At 32.8% G+C, this 27,290-nt stretch overlaps 6 protein-coding genes across 8 annotated transcripts; 2 read left to right on the forward strand and 4 right to left on the reverse strand.

Annotated features, from left to right (window-relative positions):
- Nucleotides 1-1,516: 1,516 nt before the first annotated feature.
- On the forward strand, nucleotides 1,517-5,395 carry LOC18051993 (inactive TPR repeat-containing thioredoxin TTL3). The gene is made up of 7 exons (XM_006446713.2): nucleotides 1,517-2,840; nucleotides 3,301-3,496; nucleotides 3,591-3,772; nucleotides 3,855-4,188; nucleotides 4,306-4,510; nucleotides 4,597-4,703; nucleotides 4,859-5,395. Exons 1-7 carry the CDS (start codon nucleotides 1,945-1,947, stop codon nucleotides 5,009-5,011), a joined length of 2,073 nt encoding a protein of 690 aa, XP_006446776.1. The 5' UTR covers nucleotides 1,517-1,944; the 3' UTR covers nucleotides 5,012-5,395.
- Nucleotides 5,396-9,272: 3,877 nt separating this feature from the next.
- On the reverse strand, nucleotides 9,273-9,698 carry LOC18051994. The gene has a single exon (XM_006446714.2). It carries the CDS (start codon nucleotides 9,696-9,698, stop codon nucleotides 9,273-9,275), a length of 426 nt encoding a protein of 141 aa, XP_006446777.2.
- A 997-nt stretch (nucleotides 9,699-10,695) lies between these two features.
- Nucleotides 10,696-11,109, reverse strand: LOC18051995. The gene has a single exon (XM_006446715.1). The coding sequence runs from the start codon at nucleotides 11,107-11,109 to the stop codon at nucleotides 10,696-10,698; it is 414 nt and encodes a 137-aa protein (XP_006446778.1).
- Nucleotides 11,110-11,627: 518 nt separating this feature from the next.
- On the forward strand, nucleotides 11,628-12,675 carry LOC18051996. The gene is made up of 3 exons (XM_006446716.2): nucleotides 11,628-11,770; nucleotides 11,886-11,927; nucleotides 12,039-12,675. Exons 1-3 carry the CDS (start codon nucleotides 11,675-11,677, stop codon nucleotides 12,513-12,515), a joined length of 615 nt encoding a protein of 204 aa, XP_006446779.2. The 5' UTR covers nucleotides 11,628-11,674; the 3' UTR covers nucleotides 12,516-12,675.
- Nucleotides 12,676-12,778: 103 nt separating this feature from the next.
- LOC18051997 (ubiquitin-conjugating enzyme E2 36) lies at nucleotides 12,779-16,070 on the reverse strand. Its single transcript, XM_006446718.2, has 8 exons — nucleotides 15,802-16,070; nucleotides 15,647-15,674; nucleotides 15,256-15,342; nucleotides 14,375-14,433; nucleotides 13,725-13,766; nucleotides 13,570-13,643; nucleotides 13,197-13,294; nucleotides 12,779-12,946 (listed from the first exon to the last, which is right to left on the reverse strand). The coding sequence occupies exons 1-8, from the start codon at nucleotides 15,835-15,837 to the stop codon at nucleotides 12,909-12,911; spliced, it is 462 nt and encodes a 153-aa protein (XP_006446781.1). The 5' UTR covers nucleotides 15,838-16,070; the 3' UTR covers nucleotides 12,779-12,908.
- A 3,042-nt stretch (nucleotides 16,071-19,112) lies between these two features.
- On the reverse strand, nucleotides 19,113-21,916 carry LOC18051998 (14-3-3-like protein D). 3 transcript variants are annotated; one of them, XM_006446720.2, is made up of 7 exons: nucleotides 21,736-21,916; nucleotides 21,111-21,417; nucleotides 20,928-21,015; nucleotides 20,254-20,363; nucleotides 20,001-20,149; nucleotides 19,558-19,610; nucleotides 19,113-19,479 (listed from the first exon to the last, which is right to left on the reverse strand). In XM_006446720.2, exons 1-7 carry the CDS (start codon nucleotides 21,806-21,808, stop codon nucleotides 19,477-19,479), a joined length of 783 nt encoding a protein of 260 aa, XP_006446783.1. In that variant the 5' UTR covers nucleotides 21,809-21,916; the 3' UTR covers nucleotides 19,113-19,476. The 3 variants fall into 3 exon arrangements, with proteins under 3 accessions (XP_006446783.1, XP_006446782.1, XP_024047063.1); XM_006446719.2 differs by having other exon boundaries at nucleotides 19,558-19,613; nucleotides 21,736-21,915; XM_024191295.1 differs by lacking the exon at nucleotides 19,113-19,479 and having other exon boundaries at nucleotides 19,525-19,613.
- Between the last annotated feature and the right edge of the window lie 5,374 nt (nucleotides 21,917-27,290).

Genomic DNA, 27,290 nt, shown 5'->3' on the forward strand with positions numbered 1-27,290 from the left:
GGGATCATAATTGCACTGTATATATCTACTTGAGGACCACTTTATACAAGCTAGTTCTTTTTTATTGAAGGACAAAAATTGAGAAGTTTCCAAAACGTAATCCTTCTATTAAAGGAAAACGAGTATTTATGGGTAAAAATAAATATAAAAAATTTTAAATTACTCTATTAAAGTTACTCTCTCATAATTGTGAGGGTAGTGATTCGATTTAATTCATTTCTTAAATCTAAGTAATATCAATTGTAATATCATATAATATGAGTTGTAATATGAGTAATAGTCTCGTGTAATTAAAATATATATGTATAAAAAGAATCCAAACAAAGAAGAGTGAAGTGTAAACCAAACCCCAATAGTGTTAAAAATAATAATAGTAATGATAGTTCATGAGTAGTTTGGTAAATTTGGTAGAGGACTATTAAATTAAGCCGAGCGAACGAGGGGAAACGGCGTTAGGCTTACTAGGCCTCCGGCAGTACGGAACATATGGAATGGAGGGAAAAAAAAAAAAGACGTTAATTGTGGTAAGTACACGTAAGCCACATAATTAAGCTATTAATTTTATAAATGGTAGCTTCTGACATAAGCCCCGAAAGCCAGCTCAAATTTTGAGATAAAATTTAATTTACTGGCTTTTTATTCTAGATTTTGATGACATAATTAACCATCTTTTCATTAATATCCATTTTCATTATTAATTTCCCATTAAAACTCATTATCAACAACATTTATCGCAATATATCTCTACAAGTTAGAATGTAAATTTATTGTAAATTTCTGTTATCATGACATCATTAGTTATTGTAAATTTTTGTTGTTCCAATATGACTATTAATTTTTTACAAAATTTAAGACGCATGGCACCTTGTCGTGTGAGAGTAAGAATTCTTCTTTAAAATAAATGAATGCGGTGTCTCATGCAAATGTAATTTGCTGGCTAACATAAAAAAAATAAAAATAAAAATAAAATAAATTGCTGAGATTGTACCAAAAATACATAAACTTTTAGAACAAATATCACTCAATCTCTCTAATAATTCACTCTAATTTCAGAATCCGTTTTATCTTGTGTTTAACATTTCATGCAAGAATAATTTTCAAGTGAGATTTTTTTTTTTCAGTTTGGATTTAGCTTTTCACTGTTGTAGGGATAAAAATTGATTTCAATAAATTTTAATTTATAATATAATAATAAAACAATAAAAACAATAATTTTAAAGTATGCAAAAGAGATTAAGGTGTGATGAATTTTAGTTGATCATCTTCTGATCTGAAATCAGGTAAATTTTTAAAGTTTTATGCATGTATTTATAATGGGGTAAGCCTTTATTATAATCTAATAATCACCGATCAAAGTTAGTACTTATTATTTGCACGTTGCACCATTGTTACTTGTCTATTGTAAGTGACTGAATTTTAGAAGTTAAAAAGAAATAACAATCTGGTCAAAATTTTATCCATAAATGAATAAAATATATAAAGAAGAGAAACAAATGTGGGATAGCCGTGGAGAAGATCAGAGGGAGACCATTTGAGACTTGGTAGAGAACGACAAGAAGAAGAAGAAGAAGAGTGAGAGAAGAGAAGAGTTTGTAAAATTGTTTGTCTCGTGAAGATCAAAATTTTTTTTTTTTTTTAATTTCCCAAAGGAAAGAAAATTAAAAGCAGTTTCTTTCTTTCCTTAAAAGCACTTTGGTATCATCAGCATCACTTCATCAGTATCATATATTTCATACCACTATTCACTCACATTCATTAATTCATCCTTTGCTTCTTTTTTTTTTTTTTGGGTTCTCTCTAAATAATCACGAGATCCCCATCATATCTCCTTCTCTTCATGTTCCATTCGCAAACTCTTTGTTCTTACGAATTTTCTTCTTCTTCTTCTTCTTCTTCTTCTTGATATAACAAAAAGAACAAGTTTTTTCAAGTGGATTTACGACAATGTCACATTCGAAGAAACTACACACAGGCTTTGGCTCTCTCACATTGAACGACAGTGACAAAAACAAGCCGGATTTCAAAGAACTCGATCTGGGTTCGCCTGTTTCACCTCTAGTGACGCGTGGCGGCTCAGCCAGCAGTAGCGCAAATGGTGCAGCAGCCGCGGCCACATCAAGCAGCAGCAGCAGTTCAAGCTCCTCTGGTTCTGCTTCAGGAGGCAAAACAACCGCAGCCCAATTGCCTAACAGTGACAAAAACAGCAGCCACTCCGGCGAGCTCTCGGGATTTTCTGGATCCGGCCCTACGCCGCCACGCAGTTTGAAGCCGGGTCATCGGAGATCAGTCTCTGCTGGCCCTCCGTTGATCTACTCTGGCTCAAGTTTCAGCACTACCAGCAACGGTAGCAGCAGCTGTAACGGTAATGCAACACATTCAGTTTCTTCGCATCCAAACACGAGTAACGTGCTTCCAAGTGGCAACATTTGCCCCTCCGGGAAGATCCTCAAAACTGGGATGACGTGTCGCGTTTCAAACAGGACGGACACTTTGGGTACGGGCACCGGGAACTACGGACACGGCAGTATTGTGCGTAGCTGTAGCAGTAATATCAATAACAATAACAATAATGTAAAAACGAGTAACGTGGCAGTGGATGCAGAGGAAGTGAAGAGAGCTGGCAATGAGATGTATAGAAAAGGGAATTTCGTTGAGGCTCTGAAGTTGTATGATAAGGCTATATCCATGTCGCCGGAAAACGCTGCGTATCGGAGTAACCGGGCGGCGACTCTGACGGCTTTGGGGAGGCTGACTGAGGCTGTGTCTGACTGCGAGGAGGCTGTGAGGTTGGACCCTGGTTATAACAGGGCTCATCAGAGATTGGCTTCTCTTTATTTTAGGTAATTAAGTTAAGTGAATACTTATTAGTCTCTGTCTTTATGTTGTGTTTCCTGTTCGTTTTGCTATAACTTGGATCTGTTTCATTGGGTTCTATTAGTCCCTTGTGTGGTTGGTTTTTGATTTGCTGAGGTTTTGGGTTTTGTTTAATATTCTCTTCAATTGTTGAATTTTTTTTTTTTAAATCTTTTTGGTGATGTAGGATGTTAGATCTCTTGTTTCTTTCTCACTGGTCTGCTTTTATTAGCTTAGATTGGTCGACCATTCTATGTTGTTTCTGTCTTTGATTGAAGTTTTATTTGAGAGTTGATAATATTTTAGTATTCAATTTAAATTGTACTGATCATAACACACCTATGCAATTTAGGTTCGTGGGTTTTTCAAGAACATCTTGATTTTCGCTATTTATTAATGAATTTTCCATGATAGCTTATCCACAACTTCAACTGGATTTCACTTCAGATTAGGGCAGGTTGAAAATGCTCGGCATCACCTCTGTTTTCCTGGGCATCACCCAGATCCAAATGAATTGCTGAAGTTGCAATCATTTGAGAAGCATCTAAACCGATGTGCCGAGAGCAGGAAGATTGGGGATTGGAAGACTGTACTTAGGGAGACTGATGCAGCCATAGCAATTGGAGTAGACTCCTCTCCTCAGGTGCAAACATTTCTCCTGAATTTCTTCTATTAGCTTTCCTTGACATAAAAGTAAACTTCAGACTGCCTGAACTTTTCTGGATGGTATTTTACAGCTTGTTGCTTGTAAAGCAGAAGCTCATTTGAAACTCCACCAAAATGAGGATGCAGATTCTTGCCTATCAAACATGCCTAAATTTGAACACTACTCTCCTCCCTCACAAGTTAAGTTTTTCGGTATGGTTGCTGAAGCTTATGTTCAATATATCCGAGCTCAGGTTGAGATGGCACTAGGAAGGTGAGCTCTGGACTATGAAGTTCAAATTCAAAAATTTATATTTATTTGGGGTGAGTGAGAATGGATAGTAGATGTGTTGCAGATTTGAGAATGCAGTTTCATCAGCAGAGAAAGCTGGGCTTCTTGATTACAGTAATGTAGAGATTGCATCAGTGTTAACCAATGTGAAAATGGTGGTAAGGGCTCGTACTCGTGGTAATAATCTTTTCAGTTCTAGAAGATATTCCGAAGCCTGCTCAGCTTATGGTGAAGGCCTCAAATATGATAGTTACAACTCCATTCTCTATTGCAATAGAGCAATTTGTTGGTCTAAGATGGGATTATGGGAAAATTCCATAGAGGACTGCAATGTAGCCCTCAGAATACAACCAAATTACACCAAGGCTCTTCTTCGCAGGGCTGTCTCAAATGAAAAGGTGAATAGTCGGCATAATGCTTTTGTGCACCTATATGTATTTCTGAGTTGATGGAACACATACTTTCTTTTTAATTTTGTAGTTGACTGTTGGATATTTTGTTGTGGGGTATTGTAGCTTGGGCGATGGTCAGAAGCTGTGAGAGATTACGAGGCCTTGAGGAGGGAACTTCCAGGAGACAACGAAGTTGCTGAATCTTTGCACAATGCACAAGTTGCATTAAAGAAATCTCGCGGAGAGTTTGTACATAATATGAAAATGAGTGGTGAGGTAGAGGAGATTTCAAACCTAGAGAAGTTCAAAGCTGCAATATCATCACCTGGTGGGGTTTCTCTTGACTATTGTTCTGTCTCATCTCTCTTTTGCTCTTCAACGTACATATCTTAACTTTGTCATGACTGATATCAGGTGTTTCATTAGTTCATTTTAAAGAGGCATCCAGTGAAAAGTGTGAAGAAATATCACCATTCGTAAACCTGCTCTGTGTTCGATACCCATATGTGCATTTCTTTAAGGTAGGCAATTTAATGGTCCTCAACCAACCTAAAGTTGATTATGAGATCAATCCACTTCATTCTATGGAATAGTCTTCATCCATAACATGCAAAGATGGATGTAATCTTTTAACAAATTGACATATAAAAATTTGTGGTCATTCAACCAACTGCAGGTGGATGTGGAGGAGAGCTTGGCAATAGCAAAATCTGAGGGTGTAAGAACTGTGCCGACTTTTAAGATATACAAGAATGGAGAAAAGTTGAAGGAGATGATCAACCCAAGCCACCAATTCTTGGAGGACTCGGTGAGAGGTTATAGTCTATAGAGTAAAATACATCTTGATTCTTGTTCTGTCATGGCTCGAGCCACCACATATTTGATGGTAATTGTCCATCATCATTTAGTCCTTAGGATTACCAATTTTACCTGTGAAATAATCATCTATATAATTTTCTCAGAATTTTTTATAAGGCAGGGAACCAATACAGAGGAAATAGCTTCTTCAGTTAACATTTGCAGAATTAATTATGCTTTCTGGTTTAGTCCTTCTCCTTTCAAAGGCAAACTTTTTGTCACATATAAGGCCTTTCTCATTTTTGTGTTCCAAGAAAAGCTGGAAAATGCTGTGCAATTAAATTATATTGTCTAGAGTTGTATTCATCACCATCTTCGTTCTTTTTTAAAGTTCCTCCTGTTCTTGAAGTTAAAAGTCCCTCCTATTCTAAGTGTAAATACAACTTTTTATGGACCCAATAATTCCCAAAAAAGGAGTCCAAAACTCTCATTTTTGCACGTCGATATCTCTCACAATTTATAACCCCTTCTTAGAACTAGTATTTTTTAACCCATGGACAGGCAAATCTTGCTCCTAGCCCTGTTTACAAACTTCCGCTGGTGACTCTAGCTTGGTCCCCGTTTGGTTGGTTTAGTACGGTACTTTCCTGAATGAATGGGCTAGCTTTTTTTTTTTTGGATGTTTCCTTTTACCGAAGTGGCAGATGCAGCTCCAATACTGCACCAGCTGGAAAGTTAGAAAAAAGTGTTAAAAAATAAATCATAGGCCCCCTTGTCACCCAAGAAAACACACTCGCAGCATACGCGCGCGCGCATAAAACCCTCATCAATTGTACCTACAGCAGTGTTCGGAGAATTTACAAATTCATTTCTCCCACTTGCAATAAATTTGAGTTGATGTGAAAAGAACAAAAGTGTAGCGACTGGACTGGAACTGTGTTACTGGGCAAAGCTTTCAGGCCGTGGTGACTGGTGAGAGTGAACACATTGATTGAGAGATCCAAGGGTGATGTGTTTCGTAAAAATATGGTACGGTGTCGGTGTGTAAGTACGTACAGGAAATAGGTGTGCTGTGACTGTGCCTGTGCTAGTGTGCTTTTGCTGTTGGAAGGCACAGAGACAGAGAGTGCAGGGTTAGACTTGTAGATATGACCGTTCTGTTCTGTTTGATTCTCCTCGATATTCTACCACTCGCAAGGGTTTTGTCACAAACTTTTGGTTGGTGGGTAGTACATCATCATGTCATGCCGTCTGATCTAAATAGTAACCTTGTTTTATTAAAATCATATATAATTTCCTTCAACTAGTCGGTGACCCCCCAAGATTTTACGCAATCTAGAATGACAGGCGTTTTTTAAGTGGCGGACCAGAAAAATTTTATAAATATAAAATTTTTTAAGTGCCTAATACAAATAATTTTATAAATATAAAAATTTTCAAAAATAAAATAATGCGTCAACAAATTTCTTTCGATATTCCAATTGATGTAATTTCTGTTAAAATTAAAATGCTAAATTCATAATAATTATTAGAAGAAAAGAAGCGGCACCCTAGCTTAATCTTTACTTTTATTATTATCTTTTATATATATATATATATATATATATGGAAACACTAGAGTTTTAGACTTTTAGTTTGGAAAGAGGGCAAATTGATAATAAGGATGTGATGGGTTAAAATAGGGATGGTTAAAAATGGGGCCGGTCTTGAGTGTGGCAAGTCTGAGATCCGGTGTGGGCATATTTTTGTAGTACCCGGCCTAGGCGTAAAAAGTCTAGTAAAAATTTTGAATTTTATGTTTTATAATTCTTCATTTTGTTAAAATGAAAATATCTTTATTAGAGAATAATTATATATATACCATATTAAAGTTGTGGATAACGTAAAAGATAAAAAATACAGATTTTAATATAGTACAAAATAAAAATACATTGTATTGAAATATGTATTTTTTTATCTTTTAAATTTTTTCTAATTTTAATATGGTTAAGGATCCCTAATTGAAACATTATCTCCCCCCCCCCCCTTCAAATATTCTGAGCTTATTAAGTAAAGTTCAGGTCTACCTCGGTATAATTCTCGAATCAAGTATTACCTAGACCGCATTTCTTTGGTCCGGTTTGATATGACATCCCAAGTAAAATGGGTTGGTTAAGAAGAAGCTGGATTTGTAGGATGGCACTTTTGAAATTTTATAATTTAATATTGACATTTTTGTCTATTAATAAAGAGTGGTGATATTTAACCCCATTGAATTATCTTACCATCCCCCCACTTTTCAATTCATATTAATCCCAAATTGCCCTTATTGAAAAGTAAAAACAATTAAAAAAATATTTTTTTTTCTTCTCTCTCAAGTTTTCAATAGATTAATTTCTCATCTGTCCTATCTTTTTAATTGATTCATAATTTGAATAGAATACTAATTCTAATCCCATAATGAAATTAAACAAAATCTTACATTCTTACACAAAATCAAAAGATCCAAAACCAATATCATCAATAATAACAAAACAAACCACTTGTTCATAAATTTTAACAAAATCTAATATTGGAACTAGTCATGTACTGGTGGAGGTGATGAATTGATAGTGAAGAAAATAGTTGATGGCGGTGGCGGCGGCGATAATGATGAACTTGTTGTTAATGAAGTGGTAGGGATGAAGGTTATACATTTATAATAAAGAGAGAGTGAGAGAAAATAGAGAGAATAAAATAAAATAATGACCTTTTGATTTAATTAGGGTAATTATGAAAAGTAATAAGATAAATTGAAAAGTAGGGACTAGTGAGATAGAATATCATCACTCATTAATAAAATATGAAAAGTAGGCCTTTTGACATCCTTATAAAATTTCTGATAAAATTCTTTTTGATAGAAATTACCTAAATAACCAAAAACAAATTAATTCATTCTTTGTTTTGAATAAAAATTCAATTAAATATTGTATTGATTTATTATTTTAATGATTTTTTTACGCCTACCCCATTTCATATTTTTATTTATACTTTAATTTTTTTTTGAGAAATTTTTGAAATTAGATACGGAAACATATATTATGTAATAAGATAAAAAATAATTTAAGATTTTAGGATTGTATGCATTTGTAAATAAAAAGTTTAAAAAATTATACTTTTTAGAGTGAAATTTAATGACGAGATAATTGATTTTAATTTGTGAGTTAGTATTTTATAAATTAATCTGTGGTTTTTGAGGAAATAAGATTCAAAAGGGGTGTTATAAGGATTTTTTAGGAGTGTTTAAAAGCTCCACTCAAACATGAATAGTGTTTAGATAAAATAAAAACTCATTAAACAAGAATATGGCTTCTAGAAAACAAAATTTCAAAAGTCCAGAGGGGGCTTATATGGATAGGGGTTGGTAAATAAACTGTGGTTCCAAAAAAATCGAACCGAACAAGTGGTTCAGTTTGTAAAGCAAGAAAAAGTCAATCCCAAAATCGAATTACTAGAGATAATAAAGATTTTAAAGGTTAAAAAATCGAAAAGCTAAACCAAATTAGATTTGGACCATATCGGGTTGGTTCATAATTTTAATTATATTTATGGCAACAGAGTTCAATAAAAAACTCAATCAATTCAAACCGTGTCTTAGAAAATATTTTAAAGCCTGGTTCCGCTCTTGTCTTAACAGGTCTGGTTGTGTTGGAACATCTCCACTATAAATCAATTCGTATGACAATTGAATTCAACCAATAGATGTTTCATCGATTGTAATTGAATAACAAATATGGGTTAGAAGCATATATAAGAAAAGAAATGGTGATATAATTTGTTGCACGCTCCAACTTATTAGTTATTGTTCTTAATCAGTACTATTAAGGTCTTATGGAATTGATGAATCTCTAGTTCTACATTGTAAATTTAAAGTTACAGTACTTTAACCTCAAATATCTCTTAAGTTAGTATGAGCTAATAATTTTTTTTTTCAAAAAAAATCATCCAAAATCATTGATCATATCGTAAAGTACTCTTCTTCTAATCACGTGAAAGAATTTAAATCTAAAAGACATTTAAAAATCACTCTTTTATAATTATATATAAAATAAGGGGTAGATTATGCATCTATTTAGCATAAATTTTCGAGCAACGTACTCAATAGAACCCAACAGCTTGTGATAATGTTTAAGAAGAAATAAAAAATAAATTCAAAGCACATACAATTTTTATTTTAACCAACGTATCCTTGTAACACATGAACAATGAACACACACACACACACATCCAACTAAATTAGAAGTAATTGCCATGCCTCGGGATCGAAATGCAAGTTACTGGCCAGCAGCAAATGCTTCAACGGGGAAAGTTTTGGAGATTCCAGCAAGACCTTTCAAGTGAATCTTGCCAGTTGGTGGATCATCAACCGTGGTTTCACTCACTGCTGGCCAGAGCATAAGCTCTTTGGCCTTCACTCCCTTGAGCTTCTTGATCTTCTTCTTCTCTATGTACGCACTAATTTCAGTATCATACCTCACAAGTTTGCCGATCATTTTGAACAAATGCTCCACTTTAGTTTGCTGCACGATCCACACGTACCCTGTGCTTTCCACATAGCCGACTTCGACTACATTGGCTAAGGGAAGCAGCCCTTCGGGGAGTTCAAATTTTTTGAGAAGCGAAACGGCCAATTTGAGGCCTTCTTCATGGCCTTTCTTGACGATGCCTCCTTCTTTCTCTGATGCCATCTCTGCTGCCATCTATGGTGCCAAGGCTTGTAAATTTATTTGGTGACTTTTCTTGCAGCTTTAATTTCGGAAGCGAAAACTTAAGAGGGAGGTTTCTTCATATATAAGTTAGTAGATTAAGAGCGCGTAGAGATGTATAACAAAAAGCTTAGTGATGGGTTTGTTTGTGGTTGTCCTTTTTTTCCTTCTCTAACACTATAAGTTTCCTCTTTTTTCCAAGGCTTCGTATATAGCAAAACAAAACAAATTAACACTTTTGGGACTAGAAAAAAGAATTAATCAATAAATTAATAAATTTTTAGTTTATGTATCTTTTTTTTTTTTCAAAATATCACATTCATTCCAGTTAAACAAATCAGCACGGAATATCACGTGATTTAACTAATTTTGTAACTAGACATATGCTTATTATATTTATTTTATTACCAACCAAACATTGACTATTTTTTTTCTCATATTATTAGCATGTAAATATTGACTATCTTTATATTATCGGCATGTAAATACTGACTTATCTTTTATATTATTGACATGTAAATATTGACTATTTTTATATTTTTACCTCGTAATTGACTATTTTTATATTATCGGTGTCCACAGTAAATATTGACTAACTTTATGTAATATTATTGACGTAAATATTTTAATTTCTTGCCCAAGGAAGAATATGCTTATTTTACACTTGCATGAGTTTTTGTCCAACCAAAAGCCATATGATAGCGAATTAGCAATACTAGCTAATAGTTAGTTTTTCCGCCATCTAGGCCCTTGGTCCGGTTATGAAACACTCTTTCTCTAATTGGGAAGTGTTCAAAGCACGTCAATTTTTTTATTCTCACTTAAGTCTGGAAAGGAAATTAAGTCTTGAAAATAGGCCGGCCCGAAATATACAGAACGGGGCCTCATCATGATCCAAGAACAAGGCATGCACATGAACGCACAGAGTCTCACACACACGAGCACAACCAACTAAATTAGAAATAGTTGCAATCAGGAAGCCAAATTCAAATCACTGGCCAGCAGCAAATGCTTCGACGGGGAAAGTCTTGGTGATTCCAGCAAGACTTTTAAAGTGAATCTTCCCGGTTGGTGGGTCATCGACTCTGATTTCACTCACCGGAGGCCAAAGCATCAGCTCTTTGGCCTTCACTCCCCTGAGCTTCTTGATTTTCATCTTATCTACGTACCCATTAATTTCGGTATCGTAGCTCACAAGTTTGCTGATCATTTTGAACTCGTGCTCCACTTTATTTTGCTGCACAATCCACATGTACCCCGTGCTTTCCACGTAGCCGACTTCGACAACGTTGGCCAAGGGAAGCAGCCCTTCGGGGAGCTCAAATTTTTTGAGAAGAGAAACCGCCAATTTCAGGCCTTCTTCATGGCCTTTCTTGACAATGCCTCCTTCTTTCTCTGCTGCCATGGCTTATTTATTAATTTAGTGATTTTGTTTGAAGCTTTAATTTCGGGATGGGAAAACTCAAGAGGGAGGTTTGTTTATATACAAGTTAAGTTCATTAATTTGGGGACTGTAAGAGAGAGTACGTAGCCAGAGGTGTGTGACAAAAAAAGCCCAGTGTCGACGATCAAACCAAAGAAAATTAATCAATGTTGCGTTGTGAGTTTCGTCCTGTATGTTGTCGTCAATAAGCTTTTGGCTTCAGTTTATTTGTGGCAGTTCCTTGTTTTACTTCTCTTAAGTCTCAACACTACTTTGTTATCGTCTGATCTTATCATAAACTTAAAATTGATGCACATATGTCAAAATTGAACGGATGGCCGCACGGATAGTGTGGTGCGCCCCCATCCTACCAAATTATTTTTCATGGATTGTACAATCTATGCGGCCACGTCGGCTAACAAACCGCAGCAAACACATTGGCGTGTATTTCTTTCTGCTTTTATATACACATATATCGATCGCTGCCAGCTACTTGCTTCACAGGGAGACGTTGAGTGAGTAGCAAGCAACAGAAAAGAAAGTGAAAATGAAAGAAAAGAAGGAGAAATTGTACATGGAAAAGTACTTGGAATTTTTTGCTTCTCGCAAGCAATCAGATCTCAAAGTCGAGTTTCTCAATCGGGTCCGTTCACTTTTCATTGCTATAAATTTAGTTCTGATTTTAACATTTTGTTATGTAGCTTCAATTTTAATCTATTTTTTTCTTCAAAATATTAATCATAAGCACAATTTTGTAGATCATCTCCATGCACGGTTTCAAGAGACCCAGACTTCCTAAGGTACGAGAAACTAAACCGATTTTCTGTTTGTTTCTAGAGAAAATGTATTTTCCTACATGAAATAAGTTGTGAGTTTACTTACTTACGCGTTTGTAAAAATTCGTTGCACAGAATGCGCTGAGCGAGGCGGTGAGCACAATCGATCTGATGAATCCATCGCGATCCACGCTGAAGGAGAACATCTCGCCCGCTATGTCCTTGACTCTGAAGCAGGTGATGGAGGACCTAAACGACCTCACTTGGCAAGAGTGCTGCGTCACTTCAATCAAAGTCCTCAACTCGCGCCAAGCCCAAGGCACAGAGGATATTAATCACAACAACGATAACAACAACATAAAAGCTTTCTCTGTTGCCTCCAAAGTTTCAACGTCGAAGCAAGATGTTCCTGTTTCTGCTTCTACGACGTCGTTGTACGCTGGATTTGATGTTGGCGCGAAGCCGAAGAAGAAGAGGTCGAACAAATTGGCTCCAACTTCGTCGTTATATGGCGCCGCTGGAGCTGATGAGATTGGTGATGAGAAGGCCAATGAGTTGGTTCCGAAGAGGAAGAGAAGCAAGCGTGTCGGTGTTACTTTTTCCTTGGCTTGAATTGAGATGCACTCGTGATTGTGTTTTTCATGTTAGTTTTGTTTTTAGAGATTTGTCTGCTTTTAGATTTTTAATTTGATTTCCCTGATTCTATTTCTGTTTCGATTGTCAATTTGGCGGGAGTTTTAATGGTGGTTCTGCAAATTTGGTTCACATGGAAGGGTATTTCTGTCTTTTAAGTAACATTTTTTTGTAGGAGACGATGATGCTGAAGTTCTTTCCCTATGATCATTATTCATTTGTTAAAAAGCATGCACTTTCAATTAATGACGATACAAGTGGAACATTCAAATAACAGACCGATTGAGAAACATTTTTACACATCTGTTCATACATCAATTAGTGTTTTTAACATAAACTTGTAGAGAGATATTCTCGAACAAGCTCTAGCCTTCACCCATCACTTGCATATAACCGGGTCCATTCCTTCGCTACAAGGTTCCAAACAAACCATGATCAGTGGAAAGAATGAATACATGAACTAGAAATCCGTGCTGTTGAAAGCACTACATCAGAATAATCTGATGAAGGTAGATGTAACCTCACTTGCTAATTTGGTTTTTAAAAGAAAAGCAATATGCTAAATCCAAGCACAAAATTCTTATGAATCACATGGTAAACAACTGTTGCAGGCGTAAATGAACTGCACCTAATGGAATATTAGTATTTAGTAGGAGTTACCAGTTTCAACAGCTTCAGTCTCATCTGCCTTCCAATGCTTTGCAATGTTATCAGAAAGTGGATCGTCTGGGTTCGGAGCACTCAAAAGAGCTTGGATACTGAATCATGCAATCATTGTCATCAGTCAAAATTAGCTCTTAAAAGTAACATCACCGTGTTAAGAATACTCTTCCACCTTCCCTTGTTTATTCACAGACACGTCAATATCCAATGTAATAATATATACAGCAACATAGTTCTGGGTTAGTAGCAGCATTCAGAGTTTAGGTATGATTCTCTTGTACTTCAATTTTTTCCCAGTTATGATTTAGATTAAGAGAAATTTTGTTGTCAACAAACATGTATGTATATAGTGGGAGCACCAAAACTTTACCTCAGCAGGACTGTGCGGATTTGCAGGGCGGGACTCCATTTATCTTTCAAAATATCAAGGCATATCCTTCCAAGCTGCAATAAGAAATTCTCTATTCACAGATAGGCACAAGGAGATTTAATCAATTTGGAAAAAGCAATGAAAGAACAACTTGCCTTGTCTATGTTAGGATGATATATTTTGGTCAGAAATCGAACCTGTTAACAGGAGACATTCAATACACGAAAAAACATAATTGAGTTAAAGGGCAAAATCAAGCATGAAAACAAGATATTGTTCTGCAGTTGCCAAGGTCAAACCAAATAACGTGCCTGAAGAATAAATACGCATTAAAGAAGCATGTATATTGATCGTGTAAACTGATTGGCAATCCATTTTTTTGATAAGCTGCGCAAGTTATATTCTTACGCTTCTTACGTAAAAGTTATATTTTTAGTTTCTTTTCTTCACAAAAAACTTCCTATTATCCAAAAAGTAGAACAGCTAAAGACCAAAACCTGATTATACTCCCATGAAATTAAAAATTATTATAAGCATTTAAGTCAAAGTTTACAGAAACTCAACAACAGGGAGTATATTCTGTTGGAAAACTAACAACCAGATATGGCACATGTTGAAAATTGTTATGACTTCCAATTGACATCAAAACAATGAAACAATATTTCCTTCATAAGACACACTGCAATTATAAATTTAGATCTCAAACCTATGACGAGCATGTGGAAAAAGTGAAGGGCATGGCATATAACAGTATACCTTAGGACCAGACATTGGATAATGAGATGCAAGTCAAGTAACAGGATACCTTAGGAGCGGACATTGGATAATCTTCAGGCAAAAACAACTCCAACTTGAAAACCCCACCTAAGCAATACCAGAATTAATTAAAGGATCACAATAAATATTAACAGAAAAGAAAGAGAGTAGGATACTCTGTCATGATTCTCATTATCCACATGGGCAAAATTCTGAAAGTAATTTCAAGATAAAACACAAATAACATACTCTATAATCTCACAGTATCTCAGCAGTGACAAGCGTAAAGTCCATCAAATTGGTGCTAAAATACATCAATCTCATCCAAATACTTCAAGATAATCATTTTTTTTTTTTTTGGGTTTTCCAGCATGATTCAACAACAGAATTTACACCGTGATAATGACAACCACAACAATAAAACTGCTGGCAAGAATGCTAAATGGAATTTTTTATAAAACTTAAAGAAGAAAATGAGAAAATTAGCCAAACAGAATTCTCATCATGGAAGTACCAAAACCAATATGGTTCATCAACAATATAGTACATGCCCTTCACAGAAGAAAATGATAAAACCACTCCTCTTTTTTTCATATGTGGCATACCTAGTTCTGTTTCATTCTACAAAACAAGTTTTACCTAAAGTTCAATAACTTCAAACGAAATTCCATGTCAAACTTTAATTTCATCGATGAACCATCATACATAACATTGGGAACACATTCACTAACATTCTCATTCAAAAAGCATTCCCAGAAAAAAGGTCCTACCAAGAAAACTTAGGAAACAATAAGGAAAAGAACCCCTCAAACAAAAATCACAGTTTATACTTACAGTAAATCAACACCACAATTCCACACAGTGCGTGAAAAAAATGTAAAAGAAAAGAATCCCAAACACATCAATGAACAGTACCAGCTAACTACTTACCTTCATAAGGAGACTGAGATGGACCAAGAATCATTACATTAAAATATCGCATGTTGTCTTCGGCAGGAGAAGCACTAATGCCCGGAGCTGTGTTTACAGAGATCACAAAGCATAAACTATTATCAAATAATTGCTCATCAGAACAAGATTTCAAATAATTATTTACATATCTCATTAATGAAATTAACAATATAGCAGAACCAATACACAATTTCCAAACTAGCACACACCCAAATCATCAACTACCAGAATCCATTTTGACATATAACAAAGTATCTACGGCTAAATTGGAAAGTTCAATTAGTTCAAGTACAAAGTTGAACTACACTTTCAAAAAAAAATAGAAAATAGAAAATAAAAAATAAAAACCCAAAAGAGAGTAAAGAGCAACCTGGTTCACTGAGCAGCCGCTGGGTTTCCTAATAAATCATAAACACAGCCAAAATCAAAACCTTGAAAGCTATAAAACCCCAGTAAACGTGTGTAGTGCAAAGTAAAAGAGAAATTAAAAAAAGAAAAAGAAAAGGAAAAGATAGAGGAGGGTGCCTTGACAATTCTGCGAGGGAGGTTGCCACTAGCCATCGGAATTCCAAGAGATTTTACAGAGATGAGTCAGAAATCGATCGTCTTTTTTTCCCTCTCCCTCTTTTTCTCGTGACTTGTGAATGGGGAGATTTTAAGCTAACATCAATCAAAGGGATGTTTCGCGTCCCCCACTCAGCCTTTGCTTCCCTCAATTGATAAAAAAGGTTTGCGTCACTCGAAGGGTACTTAATTTTCTCCAACGACCAATGAAACTACAGCCAACCGTGCCGCAGAGGCCAAACTTGATCTCCAGTTTTCCACTCGTGAACTCTCGCTGTCGCATAGCACTTCTGCTCAAATTAAATTAAAGTAGGCCCACATTCTCGGCCCACAGTCGGACGGTGAACTCGTGCCCTCACTTTCGAGTGGTCTCAGAAATTCTTTGTATTTCTGTTTTAATTAAAATTTTTTTATTATCAAGTTTTAATTACAAAATTAAGTAGGAATAGATAATTAGATATTTCTCTCGTTAATTTGTGAGTGGAACGTGTATCCCTCTAATATTTGTGAAAATAAAAATTTGGTTTATATTCTATGTAATACATATAAGTGATAAATAAAAAAAATAAATAGACTCACAGAATATAATCTTTAGAAACATTAAATTAAAAATCGAAGCATGTATTAATAATAACCTTCCCTTTTTGGAAGCGAGTGGAGCATGCATCCCTCTAGTATTTGTGAAAATAAAAAATTGGTTTATGTTCCATGTAATACATGTAAGTTATAAATAAAAATAAATAGACTCACGGAATATAATCTTTAGAAAATTTGAATTAAAAATCAAAGCATGTATTAACAATAACCTTCCCTTTTTGGAAGTGAGTGGAACATGTATCCCTCTAGTGTTTGTGAAAATAAAAAGTTAGTTTATGTTCTATGTAATACATGTAAGTTATAAATAAAAATAAATAAAGAGACTCACGGAATATAATCTTTAGAAAATTTGAATTAAAAATCAAAGCATGTATTAACAATAACCTTCCCCTTTTGGAAGTGAGTGGAACATGTATCCCTCTAGAGTTTGTGAAAATAAAAATTTAGTTTATGTTCAATGTAATACATATAAGTTATAAATAAAAATAAATAAATAGACTCATGGAATACAATCTTTAGAAAATTTGAATTAAAAATTGTAATATGTACTAATAATAACTTTCCATTTTTTGAGAGTGAGATAACTCTGACCTCTCATGTCAATTAATCCAAAAGAATTTTTTTTTTAAAGAACTAGTCTGTATTACTAAATATTTTTAAACATTATTGTAATAAGTAAATATTCTTATAAAAGAATTATGACCAAATTCATGAAAGAATTTAACAATATGAACTCTTGATTCAAAATCCTTAAATACATTATTACAGTTCCTTAACAAATTAAAAACAAATAACAAAATAAAACGACCTCACAAAACGCAATCCTGGCTACTATTCATGACCTTGAGGGAGAAGCAAAAGTAGTCATACTCAGACCTTTAAGTTTGACCATTTCAAGTCTCGTTGGTATTTGATTTTGACGGGACTTAATTCCCTTGCACGAGTAGATTCTCCCTCTTACAGAATCGGTCGAACATCCTCCCGATTATATTAATGGAGAAGAATTTTTAGTTCTTCAACAATAGAATGGTCAAAGTTAGTAGGAGTCAATTCTCACTCCCATAATATCGGTGGAACACAATCATATTAATCCTCCCAACTTTTAATGGAGGAAGAATTTTAGATTTTTCAATAATAAAATAGTAGTCTCAATAGATATTTAATTGTAATATCAGTAGATTTTTTTTATTCTAAATTATCAATATGTTTTAAAAAAATTAAATAAATAAAATATCATCTCTAGGAAATTACTATTAGTTTGTTAGCAGACATGTTGCATGGTTATTTACACATCGTCATAGTTTCCAGGAGACTGGTTTTGGGAGACGATAATGTTTATTCATAATTCATATTAATTTTCTATAATTTTTAATACAAATTTTATTATGTTTTCTTTAAGTCAATAAATCTCCTATAATATATACGGGAAATTGAGGATAGCCTCCTATTGTTTGGAGCAGCTAAGTGAAACCTGATCATGTTTAAAATAGGTTATAACAGTAATAACTTTGTGTATTATTTTACTATTTCACTCCGTCTTGATATTAGTCATAAAATTTAAATATTTTTAGAATATAAATAAAATAAAATGTTTTATATACTTTTGATGATTAAATTAATATAATAATAAATTGTAAGTTATGGAGAAATATTAATTAATTTGTAATGTAAGTTATTTGTTCTTTTTTAAAAAAATTTTATAGTCATTTGTATTATTAAAATATAAGCTTTTTTTATTAAAAATTTATTTCTGTTATATTTTGACATATGGGTTTATGGGTATTAATAGTTTGAACTTTTTGTTTGTTCTTTCTAATTTTTTGCTAAATTGGGTCTGATTTTCTGGATAAAATGATTTTGAACAAAAGAAAATTTTAAACTTTTATTCAAGTTCATTTCATTTGATGCATTCTTGAAATAATGATGTTAATGTCCATTGTTACTGTGTTTAGATGCTTAATACGAATATTTTGTATAAATTTGGTGGAAAGAAAAATGATTTAGAGGTATAGGATGTCAATTGTTTGGTCACTAATATTTCTCCATAGTTTATTATTCATTATTAAATTAATCTAATCATTAAAAGTATATAAATTGTTTTACTTTATTTTCTTAAAATATTTAAATTTTATGATTAACATCAAAATTAGGAGTAAAATAATAAAATGATGTACAAAATTTACCCCATTATAACTGCATGGAAATTTAAACCTATTTTACAATAATAGAACAGTTTTACTTAATTTCTCCAAACTAAGATGAGGGCAAACCTTATATTCCCCAATATACACGTCAGTCTCACCAAGTTTAGAGAAGCCTGCGGAATCCAACAGTCAGCCTGAAACTACTTTGCCCAAGGTAGGCCCTCCCACTAGCATTTCCACATTCTTGGCCACACCTCCCCGGGACACCACATAATGTTAACCCATTTCACTTTATTCAATCATGCAAATTCAGAACAAACCATTTGCAAACACCTGCCACTCGAAATTAGCTTCATATCGTAATTTCTCACTAATGCTCAAGAGCTTTGGAACTATACCGAAGGTCGAAGGATAGGAATTATTCCTACTCCCAATTAAGAGATTTTGCGGTTGACCACAATACAGAGTTTTCACAATTAATAGCAACTAGCAAGCAATATCATTCATACAGATTGCAAAATAATCACGGACTGAGCTGCAAGCAAGATTCAATGTGAACTTCAAACATTAAAAACATAAGAGGATGTCCAAATAGCAGAAATCCTCCTGTGGCATTTACAGCTAAATAAGAAAAACACCTTGTGCAATCAGACCAAATAATCCTCTACTACACTCCATCCATCATGACAGGAGGGAAACAATGGGAGGCAGGACAAGTACGACCAATCATGTTTGGACAACCATGCTATAAAGTAAGCCATACCACAATATGGCACTATTAAAATGAAAATACAGCAAGCAAAAGACAATGGCACTTTAAGCAAACACTAAGTTTGATTAACAAGTCTCATCCTTTCTCCCCCAATCACATAGCAACTCCTCGATGCTCTCCTTGTCACTGCATAAAAAGTATGAGATCACATCGTGAGTGGAAAAATGACAACACTGATAATAGCATTTAAAAGAGAAAACCTACCTCTGCATCTTCTCCCCCACCAACTTTGGCAGTGCCATTAGCCTTCTGGGCATCTTCTGTTACAGTAATAAAAGAGGAAAAAGATAAATATAAAATTAAAAAGATGGAAGAGTTTAGGAAAAACAAAAGAAATTAAACTAGAACTTCCCAGCTGCAGAACATATGCTAATATATGCACGTTAAGAACACTGACCTTTCTCCACCAGGACTAATGCATCAAGAACATTTAGTATGGATGCAAAAAATCTCCAACCATAAATACTTTAAAAATCTATTCAGGAACCATATCCATGACATGCCAAAGAGCCATAAGTAGATGCAACCATTAAAAAATATCAGCTTGTTTCTATGCACAGCGAAAAATTGATCTAACAATGAAACCAACAGCACAGAATCACACATCTAAATTAAAGTTTAACTGCTTGATTAAGTCCTATAATCACCTCCATCTTCTGGAATGTCAGAAGTCCATAAGGTAAGGTTGTCCCTAAGAAGCTGCATAATTAAGGTGCTGTCTTTGTAGGACTCCTCGTTGAGGGTGTCCAGCTCGGAAATAGCTTCATCAAAAGCTTGTTTTGCAAGATGGCAAGCCCTGAAGATACAAATGGTAGTAAGAAGAAATAACCAGCTTCTATCTCAAATCAAATGATGCAAAAAAGTGTTTACTACCAACAATGCATATAATATCTTACAAACCTTTCAGGAGAATTCATGATCTCATAATAAAAGACAGAGAAATTCAGAGCCAAACCCAATCGGATGGGATGTGTAGGTGGCAAATCAGCCTCTGCAGCAGTGGTAGCTGTCTGCAAATAGATAAAATGGCAAAAGATAATTTCGCTCATGCAAGTGCGTATGTAATGCAGCTTTCTCTCAATGTTAGGTAATCTGATCTAATTAAAATTAAAAAAAATGCAGCAAATAGAGATATCTATCAATAAAAGCCACAAAGTTCAAAAATAGTTAAAGCCAATAAGAAAAAAAGTAACTGAAAAATTAAAAATACAATAATGAATTTTCAAAAAACAGGTTGCTTCACCAGGTCTATATAAAGCTCTATAAAGCAAAACTCTTTGATGCTTTGATTATTTCAGTTGACACACAAACTGAAGTTCAATCACAATTTCTTCAAAAGTAACTGGGAAATAATATCACCCAGAAAAAAGTAACTCGATATTACACCAATGGAAACAGTAGGCCCAATGACCTCAAATTCAATAACAACTTCACAAGAGACTAGAAACCAACAGCACAAAAGACTTGATGAGATTAGTTGATCAAGGAGCAATATTACAGTTCCCTTGATAAATAATAGGAAAATTAAAGTTGTAAACGTCATAAAATAATTAAGAAATTGATTGATAAGCTACCTCATACGCTTTCATTGAATTAGCAGCAGCCTCTTTCTTCTCATCGCCAAACTTGAATTCAGCAAGGTACCGATAATAATCTCCTTTCCTGCAAGCAATCAAAAAAATTCTCAACCTCTAAAACCCTGTGCGCACACACACACACACGAACCAAACATTGGTCAGCGGTGTATGAGCCCTCACATCTTATAGAAGAACACAGTTGATTCACCAGCACTTGCTGAAGGAATAAGATGCTCATCAATGACAGTCATGATATCATTGCAAATGTCCGACAATTCAGATTCAACCTTTTGCCTATACTCCTTGATCCGCTTTGCATTCACTTCATTCCCTTTCGCTTCTTCCTTTTGCTCAATTGACGAAAGTATCCTCCACGATGCTCTTCGAGCACCAATTACATTCTTGTAGCCAACAGAGAGCAAGTTGCGCTCCTCAACCGTCAATTCCACATCAAGCTTCGCAACATTTTTCATCGCATCCACCATCTCTGTTCATTTTCCATAAAAGAAATAAAATTAAAAAAATATATAACAAAATAAAGCTTCAATAAATCAACAAAATAACAACCTTCAAATCAGCCAATCCAGTCAAATCGGTTAATTTTCCAATTTTATACCAAATAAAAAAAATGAAAAAATAAAACAAAATAAACTACGAGGATCAAAATTGAACTAACTTTATCTTTCAATTAATCAACAAAAAAAGCAAAAAGAATAAAAAAAAAGATGAATATTTCACTAAAAAGCTACTAAGCAAATGAAATACACAAAGAGACGAAACAAATAGAGGTGCCGTGAGTTCTGACCGTCGTAGCGCTCGGCTTGTTCAGCGAGCTTGGCGACGTAGACGAAGTTTTCGCGTTCTTTAGAGGAAGCCATGGCCGATCTCCGAGGAAGAGATTAGGGTTTTACTGTAGTCTCAATAGATTCCTCTCTCTTTCTTCGCCTTTACAACAGTTTACATAAAGACTAGAGTTCGCGAGTTTATTTTACCTTTTGTTATAAATTAATCTGTTAATTTATTTTACTTGTCCAATAAGACTTTGAGATTAGGGAATTGGATTTGTCTTAATTAAGAATTAAGACAAGAGTAAAGCCAATTACAGCGCGGCACGTTGCCGTTCGTTAACAGTTTAAAATTCCGAATTAGACTCTACTCTTTTTTTTTTTTTTTTAAAAAAAAAAAATCTATTTTTCGATTGTTTGGTCAGGATTTTCAAGGCTTATGCGCTTGTGTGTAGGATACGGTGGTGCACTCAAGTGGATGGTCCAATACCAAATGGAAATGGGGCCCAATTATCATCATCATTTGAATATTTCTTTTTTAATGAGTACAAAAATATACTTTAGATCGAAATATTTTATATATTATCTTGAGTATCTTTTCTTAAAAAAGAAAAAAGTTATTTCGCAACGTCTTACAATTAAATATCGATAGTAGTAATATGTATAACAAACATATATAATTTTTTAGTGTAAAAATAATTGTTTTACAACGAGTTACAATCAAATAATTATGGCAATTTATATGTATAAGAAAAAAAATTTTTAAAAATAAATTATATTAACGTAAACTTGAATATATAACGTTTCAATTCATATTTTTCTCGCATTTATCGCTATTCTCTAACAATTCACCCGTTTAATTTATGAGTAACCATTTTTTTTTAAAAAAAAAAACATATTCTAAGTTATTACATAATGACTTTTATTTATCAAATCATACACACTTGTAAAACGAACCACTCTCGGCACTGCCAGTGATGATGCGACTAGATAGAAGATAAAAGAGCCACGGTGATTAAAAAAACCAAAAATAATTAATAATACAATATAAAGATGTGTGACGCGTAATATGTTAAAAACGCAGGTGGGTATTATCTGATAATATTATTCTTGTATATTTTATTTACTTTGGAGAGGGGGGGTGAAACTAGAGCTCAATCAAATACGCAGATAGGTATTGAGTCACCGTAAATGCTTAATTTGCTTAATGACTCGTGAGAAGAAGCATAAGTGTGAGAGAGACTGACTTTCTACTGTTTAATAGTAACTTCTTCTTTTTTAAAATTATTTCGTTTACCACTGATCTAGAGATATTTCATTTTGTTTCTTCTGGTGTCAGATTTTGTAATTAATTTTACTTAGAAGTTGTTTGTTAAATATTTGAAATTTTATTAATTTCAGATATTTTTTTAAAATTTTGTTTATTTTTTATTTGCAACTTATATCTGATTTTTGAATATCTACATTGGAATACAAAAAGTAAACTTTTATGACATTTATCTGAATGGAAAAAATGTATGAATGGTAGTAAATATTATATTTTAAAAGTAAATACTATATTCCAAACGTATCTACATAAAATATATTTATTTCCTAAAATATATTCATTTTCTTGTTTTGATTTGGAAGGATATAAATATCAAATAATCATGTTTAAAATATTTTTTTATTTATAAAGATAAATAAGATGTCACTTATATTCCGATATTAAAAAAAAAAGAAATATATCATTTAAATATTTATATTCAGACCTATAACTATCTTACTGTAAGAATAATCTTTGTTATTAAAAAAATTATGTTTTATTTTAATTAATTGAAGTATTATTTTACCATTTACATATTCAATAAATACATGTTTATCTTCTAATGTTTTATTATAAGATCACTATTCAATGTTAACACGGACAATGTAATACATCAGTAATCTAAGGATCAGTTTGAGATTGTGGTGACTGATAAAATAAGTTGTTTATGTTATACTAAGTTGATCAAATAATCTGATTAAAAAAAGGAGTTTCGTGTTTGGTGAGTTATATTGTTTTAGTTGCTATAAGTTTGAAAAGCAAAGTACCTATTATGAAAGTGTTGTTTTATTAGATAATTACCAAAATAGATATAAGTTTAAATCGTATATTATTTATATATTTGTGTTTACAGAAAATAAAACATAATTGTAATCACTTTATTAAGATATTAAAGTTATAATAGAAACTATAAAATGATGTGGTGACTTATTTGATAAGTTACTTATAAAAAGTAATATTTTACTTTCTTTTAAAAGTTATTGTCAAAATCGAAAAAATAATAAAATAAGCAGTTTTTGAAAAATTTACAAAATACCATTTTTGTCAAAACTTATGAAATAAGTCGCTTATAACACTTCAACTTCAATCCTTAATCAGGCTAATTTCTTGCAAGTTTGATGACAAAATTACTTAAGATAGTTTAATTCTATTTCTTTTACGGAGGGCAATATGGTGATTCATATTATTATGAATGTTAGTTTATCTTGTATTGCTTATAGCATTTTAACCTAAATCCTAAACCAGACCTACTCTTTGCAAGTTCGATAACAAAATTGCTTGAGGTGGCATAATTCTATTTCTTTTTAGGGACGACAATGTAATATGATTGCGAATGTTGGTCTATCTTGTGTTGCTTACACTTGATGGGCCAGTCCTCCTTTTAAGTATTTGCAAGGTTTACCTTAGATAACATTTGTTTTTTATTTGAAATATAAATGGGTTTAAATTTGGTTAAATTGTGAATAGGTATGAGAACAAATGTTTGATAATATGCTTGTTTTCTTTCTTTTTTTTTTTTAAATATTTAAGTATAGTAGCATCTTGTTTGTTTTTATAAATCGCAAATATTTCAAATATGATTATTTGATATTTACGTCTTTATATGTATTATGTATGTTTGTTATAAATTTTAAGAGTTAAATACATGGACTTTGTAATTAAAATCAAACATATATAGGTTAGGTAACAATTGGCCTTTAAATAAAAATATTACTATATCACTCTAAATGCAAAAGTTAATAAATTTTATTATAATAACTACAATTTCTAAAAGTTAAGAAAATCAATTATTACAACCTTGAGAGAATCGATTTGCAAGTTTATCTTGTAGCTTAACACTTGATTTAAAGGTCTAAAAAAGTTACTTGTATTTGTTGGTTGATTCATACTTGCACTATAATTTTTCCAATTTAGTTTCTTCATTGTCATATTCTAACTATAATGCTTCAGAATTAGATAATTTTCCAAGAAAATTGTGTATCGCAGTGCATGCGATAACTATCTTTGTCTATGCAGCATCATCCATTTTTAAAATTAGAAAAGCAAGCTTTTAGAATGCCAAAAATACACTCAATAATAATCCTTAATTTGGCATGACTTTTGGTTGAATATCTCCTCTTTCCCTCTAGCCCGACCACCATAACAAAAATCATTCAATCAATAATATACATGGTGATATGGCACCATAAATCTCCCGGTTATATGTATATGCCACATTAACTAAATAGTATTTTTTTGGGTTCAGCAATTACTAAAAGTTAATTATTAAAAAAATGTCTAATAATCATATAAAGAGAAAAGATTACCTAGTGGCATTGAAAATTGATGTCCTTAAACAATGAATTATTTTTGTCAAAACTCTTGAATCATGTGTTGTTTCTTCTTATCCAACAACATATCTAAATATCATCTCAAAGCCACAAATTGCCATGACATCTAAAAACATTCGCTCTTCCACGACTTGTATAGTGTATTTGTTTTTCTATTAAAATACATGCATGAATGAGGGTTCTATCTATTGCACCAACAACACCCTATACATAAGCAAATACTATGAATACGAGAAATATACTAAAAAATTATGTTACTATTTATCATTGACAAAAGAAAGTTGACCTTAAATATTTCCCGTTGCTTGTGATTAATTATGCCACTTAAATCGTCATTAAAGGATGAACGAGTGGTCATTTCTTTTGAGAGCTTCATTTTAGGCTATTAAAACCTTATGAAAGTATTTCTCAACTGCTTGAGGTGAGCATAGAAAATGTTTCTTATAAGTCGATTACGAAGATTATGATTAATTGTCATCTAGAACATTGCTATTTTATGTTTAATAGACACATGTTTACTAAGGTATAAACATCTTTTTTTCCTTGAAAAGTTAACATAATCAAATAAATTCACTCATCTCCATTTGCATTAATTCATAACATATAGTCGATGGCTGTTTAGTAAAATCTGAGCCTGTAAGTATTGGCATTGATGCAGGTAGTCTTTCAACATTCAACCACTTTAATAAATTAAATATTAATATAATCATTCGTTTATGTAGCAATCTCTTAACTTTGCATTTTGTATCATCATCTCTTTCACTTGAATTATACAAAGACGAATTCTCCATAGGCACATTTTAAAAAAAAAAGAAAAAAAAGAGTAATAGTATTAAAAAATTTTAGGCAACAAAGTTATCCAACTATCAAAGAAAATACAACACTTTATAAAAAGATAATAATAAACATTTAATGAAGTAAAATATAAAAAAATCAATCATAGATCACCATATAATATTTTTTAATTAAAACACATTGTCAAACTTAAATAAGCATAACAACAAGAATTTAGATTCAAGTGTAAACTTAAATTAGACAGGTTTCTAGCTTATTTTGCTAAACTTTGCATCTACCATTTTTGTTCTAAAAATTGGTTAGTTTAATTAAATAAATAAAAAACCGAATTGAAAACCTAAATAACCTAGATTTTAAAAGTTAAATTTTTTTTTAAAAAAAATTGAATCGTGCCTTATCCATGCCTAGTCCTTAGCCTCGTTCTTAATCACTTTCCATCTCCATCCATACCTCTCTATACTCCCTCTTATTGCATAATGTGTTGATAGTTATATAATAAAGGAGATTCCAGATAGGTAAAACATTTCATAGAACTGTTATGCATTCTTTCATTAAGGGTCCTTGATCATCAGCCTTTTCCAATACCTACACTAATTTTTTTAATTTCTTCACAAGTTCAATAATTTTTCTTTTATTTTGTTTTTTCTTAAAACTTTGTACCTTATTTATATTTGGTTAATCTAAGTTGTAATCTAATGTAGGTGTTATAGCTACATGTCGTGTCTCCACAAAATTGATGTTATCAGATTTGCTACAACAATCTTAACAGTGTAATTTTGTTCTAATTAAAATAAGACAATATATGAAACTAATAAAAAAATACAATAAACAAAATTCTCACGTCAAACACATGGATGTAACCAATGAGAATAGAGTAGTTGAGTGAATAAACTCATTTAATGGCATTGATTATTTTTCAATTACCGTACCATTGCTACAACATCTACTACAATATTAGACAGAATCTCCTATGCATCCTCAGCTGTCGCATATTAGATATTTTATATTTAATGTAACTTAACAGTGACCAATTGTTATGCTAACATTAAATATAGCATTAAACGATCTAGGTTCCATTTACCCTATAAGGTGAATCCATATGTCTAGTTCATTACTAATTTTAGATCAAGCATGACCCTATTCA

Source organism: Citrus clementina, unplaced genomic scaffold, assembly GCF_000493195.1.
Source record: "Citrus clementina cultivar Clemenules unplaced genomic scaffold, Citrus_clementina_v1.0 scaffold_2, whole genome shotgun sequence".
NCBI lineage: Eukaryota > Viridiplantae > Streptophyta > Magnoliopsida > Sapindales > Rutaceae > Citrus > Citrus x clementina.

What these genes read in the sequence shown, in the direction of transcription:
- LOC18051993 (XM_006446713.2), top strand. Translation starts at nt 1,945, where the DNA reads ATGTCACATTCGAAGAAACTACACACAGGCTTTGGCTCTCTCACATTG. An exon ending in GGGCTGTCTCAAATGAAAAG is followed by an intron (nt 4,189 to 4,305) that starts GTGAATAGTCGG and finishes GGGGTATTGTAG; the next exon opens with CTTGGGCGATGGTCAGAAGC. An exon ending in CATATGTGCATTTCTTTAAG is followed by an intron (nt 4,704 to 4,858) that starts GTAGGCAATTTA and finishes AACCAACTGCAG; the next exon opens with GTGGATGTGGAGGAGAGCTT.
- LOC18051994 (XM_006446714.2), bottom strand. Translation starts at nt 9,698, where the DNA reads ATGGCAGCAGAGATGGCATCAGAGAAAGAAGGAGGCATCGTCAAGAAA.
- LOC18051995 (XM_006446715.1), bottom strand. Translation starts at nt 11,109, where the DNA reads ATGGCAGCAGAGAAAGAAGGAGGCATTGTCAAGAAAGGCCATGAAGAA.
- LOC18051996 (XM_006446716.2), top strand. Translation starts at nt 11,675, where the DNA reads ATGAAAGAAAAGAAGGAGAAATTGTACATGGAAAAGTACTTGGAATTT. An exon ending in AAGTCGAGTTTCTCAATCGG is followed by an intron (nt 11,771 to 11,885) that starts GTCCGTTCACTT and finishes ACAATTTTGTAG; the next exon opens with ATCATCTCCATGCACGGTTT. An exon ending in AGAGACCCAGACTTCCTAAG is followed by an intron (nt 11,928 to 12,038) that starts GTACGAGAAACT and finishes TTCGTTGCACAG; the next exon opens with AATGCGCTGAGCGAGGCGGT.
- LOC18051997 (XM_006446718.2), bottom strand. Translation starts at nt 15,837, where the DNA reads ATGGCTAGTGGCAACCTCCCTCGCAGAATTGTCAAG. An exon ending in ATCTCAGTCTCCTTATGAAG is followed by an intron (nt 14,434 to 15,255) that starts GTAAGTAGTTAG and finishes GGTATTGCTTAG; the next exon opens with GTGGGGTTTTCAAGTTGGAG. An exon ending in ATCCAATGTCCGCTCCTAAG is followed by an intron (nt 13,767 to 14,374) that starts GTATCCTGTTAC and finishes TCCTGTTAACAG; the next exon opens with GTTCGATTTCTGACCAAAAT.
- LOC18051998 (XM_024191295.1), bottom strand. Translation starts at nt 21,808, where the DNA reads ATGGCTTCCTCTAAAGAACGCGAAAACTTCGTCTACGTCGCCAAGCTC. An exon ending in ACAAGCCGAGCGCTACGACG is followed by an intron (nt 21,418 to 21,735) that starts GTCAGAACTCAC and finishes GAAAATGAACAG; the next exon opens with AGATGGTGGATGCGATGAAA. An exon ending in ATTCAATGAAAGCGTATGAG is followed by an intron (nt 20,364 to 20,927) that starts GTAGCTTATCAA and finishes ATCTATTTGCAG; the next exon opens with ACAGCTACCACTGCTGCAGA.